The 12,778-nt window shown below is 40.1% G+C and overlaps 1 protein-coding gene across 3 annotated transcripts in view; it reads right to left on the bottom strand.

Annotated features, from left to right (window-relative positions):
- The window catches only part of HHIP (hedgehog interacting protein), a 131,908-nt gene extending 122,466 nt beyond the window's left edge, over window positions 1-9,442 (bottom strand). For 2 of the 3 annotated variants that reach the window (XM_074275661.1, XM_074275659.1), the window contains exons 1-2: window positions 8,576-9,434; window positions 1,921-2,116 (exon numbers count right to left, since the gene is read on the bottom strand). In XM_074275661.1, the coding sequence (XP_074131762.1) occupies window positions 1,921-2,116; window positions 8,576-8,857 (478 nt within the window). In that variant the 5' untranslated portion in view covers window positions 8,858-9,434. Of the gene's footprint in view, window positions 1-1,920; window positions 2,117-8,575 lie in introns of all 3 variants that reach the window. The other variant, XM_074275658.1, reaches the window with a different exon arrangement.
- Window positions 9,443-12,778: the final 3,336 nt, after the last annotated feature.

Below are 12,778 nucleotides of genomic sequence, written 5' to 3'. Positions count from 1 at the left end.
AATGATTATTAGCATCTGATTGATGTAGAAAAGGCGCCCATTGGAGTTGGTGCTAAAGCATGCAGGCTGCTCTGTCCAGCACTAAAGTTATGCTTTCATCTGGTTATCTTTCAAGGCAACCTGGGTGGTCACAAAAAGCACTTGACATCTTGATGCACTTCAGCGGTTTTACATATACACAAACTTTGTAGAAAAATAAATTTGTCATTCGTCACCACATATGTTGATCTGGGGAGCGAGAGTCCTGCAGTTAGGGCTCCTGTGCTGTTGCTCACTCTTTCTCCAAAGCTTCCTTTGGGAAGTTAAAATCATTCCCAACATACAACAGAAAGAAACCCCCTCTTCTCCCCAAAGGCATCACTGTCTTACTTTTCCATCCCACTTTTGGACTCAAACATATAAATGTTAAGCAAGATTCTGAGTTTATATACTACTTTTAACCTATACCAGAAAAAAAAGCAAATCTCCATCACTTCAACTTGGACCAAGCATTTCTGATATCTAATCTGTTACTTTTTCTCAGCAGGCAGTCTTGGCAATTATGACCTAGTCTGCTGTGCTTTAGGGAATGTGATAAGGAGCAAGAAACAGCTGGCTTAAGAGAGCCTTAGAAACATCTCTGCAGTTTATAAAGACAATAATAATATTTTCATATTTGAATGAGTTTAGAGACATGTTAAACCACACCAAAGGGAATGAACAACTCTATTCAAAATGTTTTCTCAAGTCAGTAAGAGTATTACAATCCTTCCCTCCCCATCCCTTTCCCTGCTCCCAAACTCTAAGTATTTGAAAGCCTTTTTTTAAAAAAGAACAGAGTGTATCCTAATTATTTAAAAGTTCTCCTCTAATCTCTCTCACAAAATTCTGGAGTTTTAAAAATAATATTTTTAATCTTATAAATAGTGGCTCATTTTCTGTGATTTTAGCTAATTGGGCAAAATGTCCCTCAGTAGATATTACTCCATCTTCAGAGATGATGTCCATTTTATCAACTCTAGCAAAATGGAATGTTGACATTTTCAAGGAGGACTTTATCAATGCTTTACAAGTCAGGTTGTGTACAATAATTGCCTCAGACTTAATGAGATCATAGCATCATGGATGTGGAGTTGAAAAAGGACCTTAGCAGTCATGTGCTCCAATCCCCTCATTTTGCACATGAGGAAATAGAGGCTCAAAGAAATAAAGAGACTTGGGTGAGGTCCTAAGAGTAGTGAGAGGCAGACAACTGAAATTCTGGGGTTCAAAGTATTAATGATCCAGAAGCAAAGAGACTGACTACATACTTTCCCCCCTTGGTATTCAATATCAAGACATCCAATTTTCCATTTCCTCCCTTCTTCATTAAGGATTGCTTCTGATCATAATACATTGAGGAGCACTTAAGTCTTATTCAAAAGTAAGATTTAAATTTTCTGGCTACTTTCAACTGGCTGTTGGCATATGTGCACCTTGTTCTGTCTTTCAAAAAAAAAAACAACAACAAAAGATAGCTTTTTTTTTTTCTTCTTAGCTTTTATATTCTTTTTAACAGCAACTTCAGTTTCCTATTTTATTTGTCATACTAAAATTAGTGAACAATCCTTCAGCTTGGCAAAGGGAGAAAGTGTCTTGGAAGCAGATTATGAGAAAGACAGTTTGTCTGGCATTAAAAATTTGCCATGCATAATCCAAAGTAACTAACAAGCTGACCCTCTGAACAGCGTGACAGAAAATACTCAGAAGTTTGAACAAGGTCAATTCATTATTTGGATGACTAAAAAACACAATCACAATACACTATTAATATCGTGATGCCCTAAAATAAACACATGAAGGAGAAAACACATCTTTTGAAAGGTGAGAGAAATCTTACGCAAGCAAAAGCATGCACTGCAATGCAGACATCTGATTTCAATATTCTGCAGTTGCTTTTACCTGGAATGTGGCCTCTACACGTGTAATAGAATTCTTTGCAATAATCTTCGCACAGCAAGGGCAAGGCTAGATCTCTTTCAGAGACTTCCCCTCTCTCAGGTGAATGGAATAGATTCTGAGAATGTGGTGAGCAGTGGGCACATCTGATCTCCTCCAGGAGTTTCATACACTCTGTGTTGTTGGTAACAGAAAATATCTGCAAGCCAGAAACCAGAAACAAATACATAATCTCTTTCTCATTTTCCAGAAAAAGCTGCTTTGTAACAGCAGAAGAAAAGTGTTCTCAGTCAGGCATCAGTTATTTATCGGGATCAAGGTTATCATGACAAGTAACAGTTTGAAGAACAGAAAAACTCAACTGGGAATCAGAAAACTTGGGTTCAAATCTCACCTTTAAGTGCACACTGTCTGACCAAAAGCAAGTTGCTCAAGTGCTTTGTGACTCAGTCTCTTCATTTGTCAAATGGGGATAATACCACATAGAACCTACCTCCCAGGGTGCTTGCTGAGGCTTCAATGAGATGGTGTATATTAAATGCTTTATAAACTTTACAGCTCTATATAAGTGCTAATTATTATCCCAACATAGAAAAACTGGATATCTAGTTTGTTTGAAGGGTTAGGAGATGACCTGAAATGTTTAGGAATACCAATAAAAATAGTGCCTTTGTCTATGGCTTGCTCCTCCATTTGTGAAACTTTAGGGATTAATTTGAATGTCTTCATACTCTATGACTATAACTGAGTGCAAATGTAACTATCAATTAAAAGAATACCCAGCCCTATCTCCTAGATCAATTTTAAATATAATATTGATTTTTCTCCTGAAATTCCTCATATAAATTAATAATTGTAGATCATTTGAATGCCCGATTGATTTTTTTCTTGTAAGGTTATTTATGTATATCCTGTGGCAGTTAACATTTAGCTGTTACTATTATACAGTATTTTACAATTCATTAAATTCTTTTGCATACATTCCTTCATTTGATTCATATACTAGGATAAAGAGGGAGGAAAAAAAAGCTTACCAATAAAAGAAAAGGTGACAACAACCCTTCTCATTCCCATGGGAATAATATCTTACTTAAGCCATTGAATAAATTTTAATTAATCATTATATCTTAACCTGGAAAAAATATCTTCACATTTTCATCAGGACTATGACATACATAAGAAAATAAACATATAACTGGATTACAAAGTTATAGATTATAGTACGTAATGAATTTCACTGGAAAAATGGCATATATTTTTTCATGCAATATTTTGTTTCTTTTTGCCCAGTGAGAAATATTTTTGATTTTTTTGTTAAATATTGGGAAAGCACCTAATGAACAAAGTAGGGAGTCTATAACCAATATTAAGTTATTATTTTCAGTTGATACTATATGTCTCATTTATGCTTTTAACAAATGCAGATCATGATATAACCACAATAGAAATATCTGAAATGTCAAGGAGGACAACACTATTGAAACTAAAGCATTCATATCACCATTTAAAAGTGATTTAAAATCAAATGGTTAAAAGGAACATTTTAAAAGTTCTATCAGTGTACTAAAGAATCTATACATATTTCTTTGTCTTATTTATAGAAGAAAATGTGAAGACTGTTTTTGTGATTAAGTCCACATTTCTATATAAATAGGAATATTTTTAATTATATGTTGTTTTTCAAAACCAATTTTTAAAAACACTTTTTTGAGGGAGAGAAATCAGTTACCAACTTATTCTATTTTTTAGTTTGTAAGTAGATGTTCTGATTTGAATAAATCAAGATGCTTCTTAAAAAAAAAAACAATGTTCTAGTTTATCTGAGAATTTGCATTTAAAAGAGCAGAGAACATTAATTGTTAAATAGCTGAATATATGAATGTGCTGAAAAGTTGAAATTCCAAAAGAAATGATCCCACTTGGGGGGAAAAATGAAATAAAGTTTATAATTTATTGTAAATATTTGATTGAGATAAAATGTATAAAAATATGACTATGACACATTTGAAATATAAAATTCCAATAAAAATAATCACATTGGAGGGGAAAAGAAACAAAATTTAGAATTTATTATCCAGAAAAAGTTGATTAGCCCAAATCATTTTTGATTTTTGCTCATTTTACTTACATGGCAAGTGGTTAAGTGGTTAAGATTTTCAAAAAAGAAACATATACAAGACACTTAGAATTTGCATTCCAAGAATTTTTAGAATGTCTTCAATTGTACATACTTTGCCAGACACCAGCAGATCTATGCAATATTCTATTTTTCCATCTCTGTAGCCTATTCAATGTAGATCACTGCAGCAAAGCATGAAGAGAAATAGCATTAAAAGAAATTAAAGCTACCTATTTGGCTTTGTGGAAAATGGGTGTTTAATTACATCTGATTTCTTGTAGTCTATGCATACTTCCATTTTTAATAACTGAAATAAAACCCTGCCAGCTGCCATCCAGGGGGAGATTGATTTTAGTGCTTGAAGAATTTGGTCCTTTACAATTTTTGGAATGTGCCTTGGCCACAAAATAACCCATCAAAAGATTAAGGAGCAGGATTCAATAAATTATCTGAAATCAAGTACAATATTACCCTTTTTTAAAGTTTCATGCTGTTCCAACACAGCAGGATGCTAACATTTTGCTCTGTGTGAGGTCCGCAGTATCTATCTGAAGATAGATAGAGCCATCATTCTAGCTTAGGTTTCAATGAACCAGTGGTCTTACTGAAGTCAATTAAACTGACTTAGCCCAAAGCTGAAACGCTGTTTGAGACAGATCAGTATGGGTGTGAGCAGGGTATTTTGTCTTCTTTAATAGCATAGACACAAATGCACATCCACGCACACATCTTTCTCTGAGCTTGACAATTGCATAGATCTTAACAAGAAATGGAATCTAATTTCCTTTTCTGACTTGAAAAAGAAAAAAATTCTATCCAAAGTCATCAGATGATAGTGGCCTAACTTGGACTTTGGAAAACATGTAAAACTTGGAAACATTATTATAGCATGCCTAGTAATGATTATACTTGCTGCTGACTAATTTATAACATCTGGAAGGTCATCCTTTAATCTCCAGCCACATGAAAGTAAAACTCATTGAAGAAAAGGTAAGCAAAATACTGGAATCTACACAGAAAGTGTGGCCTACCACAAAAGCTTATCAACAAACAGTAAAAATCAGTGACAAGGACCTTCTGTATTTCTTTCTTTAGCCAGCAGCAAAGAAAGTTAAAGCAGCACCCCACAGGAGCCCAATGAATTGACAAAATTGGGGATAAAGCATGACAGTGTATTAAAAGATTTTAAAAATCCCCGAATTTATTTCTAAAAATCATATGTCTGCAAGGTTGTTCAGCTGTTGGGTTAGACACATGTTTCTTCTGGATCCTAGTGCTGGATTATGTCATTAGAGAGTTCAGTTCAATTTTAGGCTAATATGTAAATAGATCATTGTATTAAGGCAGCTGTTAAAGGGAGCCCAGGATGAGTTATTTGTTTAGTTAGATGTGTCCAACAATAGCCTTTGTTCCTGAAAGAGCCAGAGCAAACACATGATTGTAAAAGGGCACACTTGAAAACAATTACTTTTCACCCATTCCTTGACAGCCTTGGCTGTGAAGCCACCCAAGGTAGCGGAGACACACATCTCTCTCCTCTCTCTCTCTCTCTCTCTCTCTCTCTCTCTCTCTCTCTCTCTCTCTCTCTCTCTCTCTCTCTCTCACTCACTCTCTCTCTCTCTCTCTCACACACACACACATACACTGAAAGGGGGGCTTCTATGTCAATCTACCTACAAGTTAAGCTTTAGAGATAGTTAGAGTTGCTGATGCATTTGGATGATGGTAAGTGGAATATTCTGAAGGTTGTAATGAAGTTAGAGAGCTTCGTTAAAAGGTAAAGTTATGACAGTATCACTTCTCTCATTGTGGAATGGCTTACTATTGAAGTTTTGAAAAAATATACATGTTATCAGAATGCCTTGATATATTGATACTAATATAAAACACTTTAAAACAAAAATGATACTTAAGAGAACCAACTGAGCATGCTCAGTAACTTTAATATTCTGGTCTCTTGTTAATGTGTGCCTGCTACTGTCATGACAGATCAGGAGGATTTTGCAAAATGCTTTTCTCAATTTCCTTGCTGTTTTTGCAAAGATCTTCAGGCACCTCCATGCTGAACTTTAAAGACACCTTTCTAATGGCTAGAATGTGCATTATTAAAAGTGACCTAGCCATATTTATGATAAACCAATGAGCCTTAGAATAAACATCAAGGTTTAATGGGTAGATAACATGATTTTAAAATACCATTAAAACCTTAAGACAAATATGTCTTAAAAATAAATAAGCACATCTCTATAGAGTAGATAACTCCTTATTCCTTATTTTGAAAGTGGTTTGAGAACAGTGGATTTATAGACTATTTGTAATGGGAACAAATAGAATAAACTTCAACACATAACCCCGTTTTTAAAATGAGGTGGGGAATAAAAATGGAAAGAGAAGAATTCTGGTTTTGCCAGTTTTTTGCTACCTGTGTGACCTTGAGCAAGAGGTTGCCATTCTTCCTAGCTTCCATTTCCTCATCTGCACAGAGCCAAATGGACTAGATGATCTTTTAAGGGTCTCTTCCAGCTCTATCTAATTCTATGATCCTTTGAGTAAGTAAAGGAAGCATAGATAAATGGCATACCCATCTCAAGCAAGGGAATAATTTTTATAACACGAATAAGTCATAAGGGACAAAGTACTGCCCTCCACCCTTTTGCCAAATTCAGTCAAGTACATGCCCCTATTCCTCAAAGACTTCAGAGATACATGAGTTTTTCCATTTCTTGGTCCCCTGATATTGTCCATGGCAAGGAGGGTGACTTAAGGATGCATTTCCAGGCTTTCCTTTGAATTTCTTGACTTTTTTTTTTGGGGGGAGGTCCCCTTTCAGGACTATTAACATTATCAAAATGTAGTTACTTTGTCATCGAATTCTCTTAGAATCAGAGAGTTCAATGCTACTTTCTGAGTAGGAAAAAGGAATATATATATACATATATATACATATATATATACATATATATATATATATATATATGTATGCTGCTTAGAATCTCAGATTCCTGCATATGGTAAGAATAAAGAGAGAGAGAGGCTGTAGCTGAAAACCTGTAGAAGACAGTTCTCACTCATCTGGGAATAGAGGGACTAGGACAAATGCTCCCTCAAAAGCCATGAACATTTGGACAGAGCTGGGGACTGAAGGAGAATGATGTTCTCTAGTTTCACCCATTAGTGAACCAACTAACAACACAATGGTGTTGTTGTTATTCTTTTGCCATAAGCAACAGGGCTCTGTGTGTGGGCAGCAGTTTAGTAGGGAGGAGGATAAGTCGACCCCTTTTTGTCCTATTGATTTTTTCCTATTTGCATGACTTGAGCAAATTAAATGATGCAATATGGCTTTTTGTTACAAAACAAAGTGAGAGATACCACCCAGACACATATGTTGATTCGTAAGAGCTGTTTACATGAGAATAGAGTGAAATCTACCGTGAACTAAGCATAAAAATTAGATTCAGCCGGGGTATTTTTTTTTTTTTTTTTTTATTATGCTTGGGCCAGCAAGACTGAAACACAAGTTTTCCAAGAGTCTCTCAGACCTTGACAACTGCAGCGTTGTAACAGAGGAATTCTTAATTAAACCTAAAATGGAAAGGGGTGGGGGCGGTAAGACACCTGATTGTTTATTTCACGTGCAGAGATTGTTAATGACGTGATCCCGGCACTTTCCCCCCTAGGGTGTAGAGTAAATTCCCCCACAGAACTGCAGCGCACGCCAAGAAATATACAGATATATTTTTAAACCGAGTTGAAATGAGCATTTCTCGAAACGATTGTACTATGGATATTATATATCGACACCAGCGGAATGAAGTGACCAGTCTTGAAAAGTTTCCAGTGACTAGCAAAAGCTCTCGCTAGAGAAGTAACTGCGATCCGGAGCCTGGATTTACAATGACATGTGGGGGTGGGGTGGGGAGTGCGGCAGCGCTAATGAATCTTTTCCCCATTTTGTGAGAGGAATGTGACAGCGAAAATCTTTCCCTGCTTTTCAAAGCTCCCAAGCTTGGTGAGATTCGAAGTACAAGACTCCCCTCTTGGACTGGGCTGGAGATCCCAAACCACCCAGATTCCTACATCCTCTCTTCTAGTCCAACCTTTCCCTAAACCAAGCACGTGGAGAAAACGGCACAAGCCTTTTCTATCCCCAGAAAAATAAACCGGAAACCACAGTCACCTTAATTTACAGTTTTCACCGAAGCCAGTGCCTGATTTAATACGAAACACACGCTTCATCTCTAGACTTTGCAAGTGTTCACATAGGCGAGGATGAGAGACTCGCAGGAAGTCAAACTTTTCTGAGCCAGACGGTAATCTGTGCACAGAGGCTCGGGGAACGTGGGGGTCGATTTCGGCATCCCACAATCCATAAAAAATAATAAGAAGAATTCGAGTTTTAATAGAGGGGGGGAAGATAATTGAGACAAGCCTCTCAGCTCTAAGCCTTCATAGGGAACCCCCAGGCTGCCAGACGCCCTTCATCATCTTACTGCCTATTTGCCAAAGTTTGCACCCCTGCGAGTGACGGTCGCCTACCTTGGACTCCATGTGCAGCGGAGACTGACTGTCAATCCTGGAACAGCAGGAGAGCCGGGGGTAGAAGGCACCGCAGACAGCTTCTGCCCCGCTTAGGGAGTCCAACTGGGACATCATCCTCCTATCCCTCCTTTTCAGACGCTTGGGGGGGTTCCCATTGAGACACCTTCTCCTGCGCGCACCCGTCCCTTCGTTCCTTTCTCCAAACTTAGCATCTCCTTCGAAGAAGCCCAGAGCCACCGCCACGAGCAGCAACTTAAAGGACAACATCTTCAGCATCATCTGCCCAGCAGCAGCGGCGGCGGCGGGAGGAGGAGAAGGCTGAGACGTGCGTGGAGGAGAAGAAGGACCGCTCTCCTCCCTGCCCTGCCGCACGGCCCCCGGAGGAGGCGAGGGGGGGACGGGGGCCGCAAGGATGGCAGAAAGGCCAGGGGAGGCAGCGAGGAGGAGGCCCCCGCGCAACTTTGTAACAAGTTTAGAAAGGCGCCCAGAGAGGGGCTCCGATGCCCCGGGGGAGCCCGGGGAGCGAGAAGGGGTTTAATGTGTGCCAGGGACGCTCTCCGTGGTGGCGGTGCCAGTGTCAAGTGAGTCAGGGGGCTTCGGGCGCAGCGTGGAAGTGGGGGGGAGAGAAGGAGCGGGAGGAGGCGGCGGGGGCGGCGGCGGGGGCGGCAGCGCCACTTCACTTGTTGTCCATGTAACGGGAGCCGCGGAGGTGAGACCGGAGGAGCAGCAGCGGCGGCGGCGGCAGCAGCAGCAGCAGCAACAGCAGCAGCAGCGGAGGCGGAGGCAGCGCTGGGATCCAGAAGATGCTGCGATCTCCTCTGCCCGCGGCTGCAGCTCCTCACACCGGCTCTCATGTTTCGCTCCCTCTTTTCTTCTTCTTTTTAACTAGCGCGCGGGGAGGTGCTGCCACCGCGCGCCCCTTGACGTCACCACTGCTGCTCCCGCGCCCCCGCCCCGGGGCAAGAGAAGGGGAGGGGAAAGTGCTCCGAGCGGGGCGGGGTGGAGAGTCTGTGTGCGAGGGGAGCAGGGGGGGCGGGGCGGTGAGAGGGCGCGTGCCCGCCAGAAGGGCTCGCTCCTGCAGAGGTGACCGCCGCCGCGGCCGCGGCTGCAGCAGGTCCAGGGGTCGGAGCGGCCGGGGAGCGGCCCGGGGCTGCCCGATGCTCTCCTGCGCTCCTAAAAGCGGAGGAGTCCGCTGGCGGACTTGGGGAGCTTTTTAAAGCAAGCATTCCCTCTCGCTGCAGCCGCTCGTGTGCTTGTGGGTTCCGGGAGGGCTCATCGCCTCTCTCTAACCTCCCGGGGGGAGGGGACTGCAGTTGTGCACCTCATGGCCCACCCCGGAGCTTGCTCCAGGTTCGGGAGGCGCGGGCTTTGCGGGATGCTGCGGCCGCTTGCAGATGCTCCGTCTCCCGCTCCTTCGGGCACAATCTCGAGCCCCCGGGAGAAATTAAGTGAAAGTGACCCAGAGAAATTAAGTGAAAGTGACCCGAGGATGATTGTAAGGCGGGGCTGGGGGCAGGAAGGGGAGAAGATCTGCGCATTTCTTACTTCTCTTCCCACCTTTCCTCCCGCCACCTGGAGCAAAAGTGTCCTGAGGGGGTTGGAGAGGCGGAAGAGGAATGGGAAGGGGCCCGGGGGTCGGGAGCAGGAAGAAACTAAAGAGTCTCGCGGGGGTCAGAGAGACAGAAGGGAGGTGAAGAGTCTCTGTCCGCTCAGCCTGTCATCCTTGGCGAGCTGATTCCAAAACTCCGGATAACTTATCTAGTCATTTCAGAGATGCTCTTTCCAGGTTTCGGTGTTTGATGGTTTTGTGAGAGTCCAAGTTTTGGCACACTTCCTCTGTCTCTGTGTCTGTCTATCTCTGTTTCTGTCTCTCTGTGTGTCTCCCTCTGTCTCTGTCTCTTTTCTCTTTCCCTTCCCCCACTCCCCTCCCATGCTTCACGCTGAGAACTTTTGAAGTGGTTTGGACTTTTCCCCCAGGAGGAGCGTACACCTGCCAAAAATGGGACCTTTAAAAATCTACCTAGTCCGTGCAAAGTAGTCCCTAACCCTTTGATGTTCTGGATGTAGGAAAGAGCAATCCATTCACATGGCTGTGTTTTATGGAAGGACATTCACATGTACTGTAACTTTATTAACCTTGAGGACAGAATGGCTCGTCTTGCTTGAGTCTCAGGGGATTACTCCTTTGCTCCAAATGGTAAAGGAAGGTCTGGAAAGTTGGAGTGCTGTAGAGCAGGCCTGGCACAGCTTAGCGACAGAACATTTCACTGGCACCCAGGCACGTTGCCCAGGACAAAACTTACTGCATCAAAACACCCATAGAACCCCAAAGGGTAAAGTGACTACTAAAACAGGAGGCTAGAATTGTCCCCAATCACATGACCCTGAGTCACTCTATTTGATTTCTGAAAGGTGAGTCTTTAGTTGCAATTTGTTTGCTTACTTGTTTGAATATATTCTTTATAGCTAATTTGGTTTATATTTCAGATTGGAATAATAAAATGTCACATCATTTCCAGACTGAAAAAAATATGTCATCAGAAGAAAGAGCATTGGATTGGGAGTTATAAGATGGGAAATCCATCAATCACACTCGTGTTTGTTAGGTGCTTACCATGTGGTAGACAATGTGCAAAGTAATGGGGATACTAAGGTTCATGTTTCTATATCTCCAGAAACTTACATTCTAATGAGAGACAACATAAAGTAATGAGTACATACAAAATACTTTCAGAGTGGATAAGTAGACAAATATAAGGAGGGAACCAGGAAAGGCATTTGGGCAGAGTTTTGAAGCAGCCAGAGATTCTAAGAGGGCATATGAGCAGGGGGAGATTGGAGGCATGGGGCCTAGCTAACATAAAGGACAGATCCGATGGAATTTAATGTTCAGTTAAGTTGAAAAAGCTTTCACTCTGGGTCTAACACTTATTATTTGTGTAATCTTGGACAATTTCTTGTACCTCTATCAGCTTCAGTTTCTTCATTTGTAAAATATGCTAGTTAAATTAGCACCAGCTTAAGGTTCCATCCAACTTTACATACCATATATTATAAAACCAAATAAGAAAGTTCAGTTGGAGTTTCCTTCTCTTGTCTAAGTAGAAAAATTCTTATGTTAACAATATTAAAATTAGTTTTATAGGAAATTTGCAAGATGTTGATATGCATAAGAAATATGAGAAATTTCTTTTAGTGGTTCTATTTTTTCATTGGTAGTCTTTCTTTTTATTTATTTTTATTTTTATTATTATAAACTTGACAAATATCAACATGAACATTTTTTCATACAAAAATAAAGCCTTGAAAAAGGACATTGCATATGAAAACATGAACCTCTGTTAGTAATATATATATATATATGTATATAAATTTAATATGGTAGTTTCACCATTGTCCTGCTTGTCTGTATCCCTTTTTGTATTTATGTCTGATCTCTTCTATGTATTTTTTTTTAAAAGATTCACTTCCTTTCTCCTCTGAATCTGTTTTCTCATCTATAATGAAGAGGGTTGATTACAAGATCTGCTAAGTGCCCTTCTGACACCAAATCTATGATTCTATAATCTAATAGTCCAGTCAAAAGAAAGTATAGTGTGTGTAGTTTTGCCACATTTACATATCTGTCTGCTATAAGTTCACACTTCATCTTAAAAATTTTGGGTTCAGTAAAACACTGGTTTACAAATACTGGTCAGTATAATTAATTTCTATAAGGTGGTATTTTATTGAGTCAATATGGTGTAATGGAGATGATCCTGGACTAGAATTAGCAGCAAATGGGTTTGAGTCCTATCTCAGAATTTGAACAAGTTACTTAAACCTCTCGACTTCAATTTTTTTTTTTTTTTTAATGGGGATAATAAGACCTGGAGTAGTTTTCTCCCAGAGTCCTTATGAGGTTCAAAAGGTTTTTACTTGCCTACAAGGACTAACATGACTTTGGAATATGTGTGTGTGTATGTATGTGTGTGTGTGTATATTTATGTGCATATATGTATATTCATACAAACACATATAATTTGCACAACAATATGATTATTATCACACATATAAGTAATATATATATATATATATATCAGTTAACAGAGTGCCAATTCTGAAGAATCATGTCATTTCTCTCTCTACACACACACACATGCACATATATTCACATATATGTACATATATCTCTTTCTATCAATTTATCTATCTCACTGT

This window comes from Sminthopsis crassicaudata, chromosome 6 (assembly GCF_048593235.1).
Source record: "Sminthopsis crassicaudata isolate SCR6 chromosome 6, ASM4859323v1, whole genome shotgun sequence".
NCBI classification, from domain to species: domain Eukaryota; kingdom Metazoa; phylum Chordata; class Mammalia; order Dasyuromorphia; family Dasyuridae; genus Sminthopsis; species Sminthopsis crassicaudata.
Note: the sequence above shows the minus strand (reverse complement) of the source record. Positions and strands in the feature narration are given on the sequence as shown.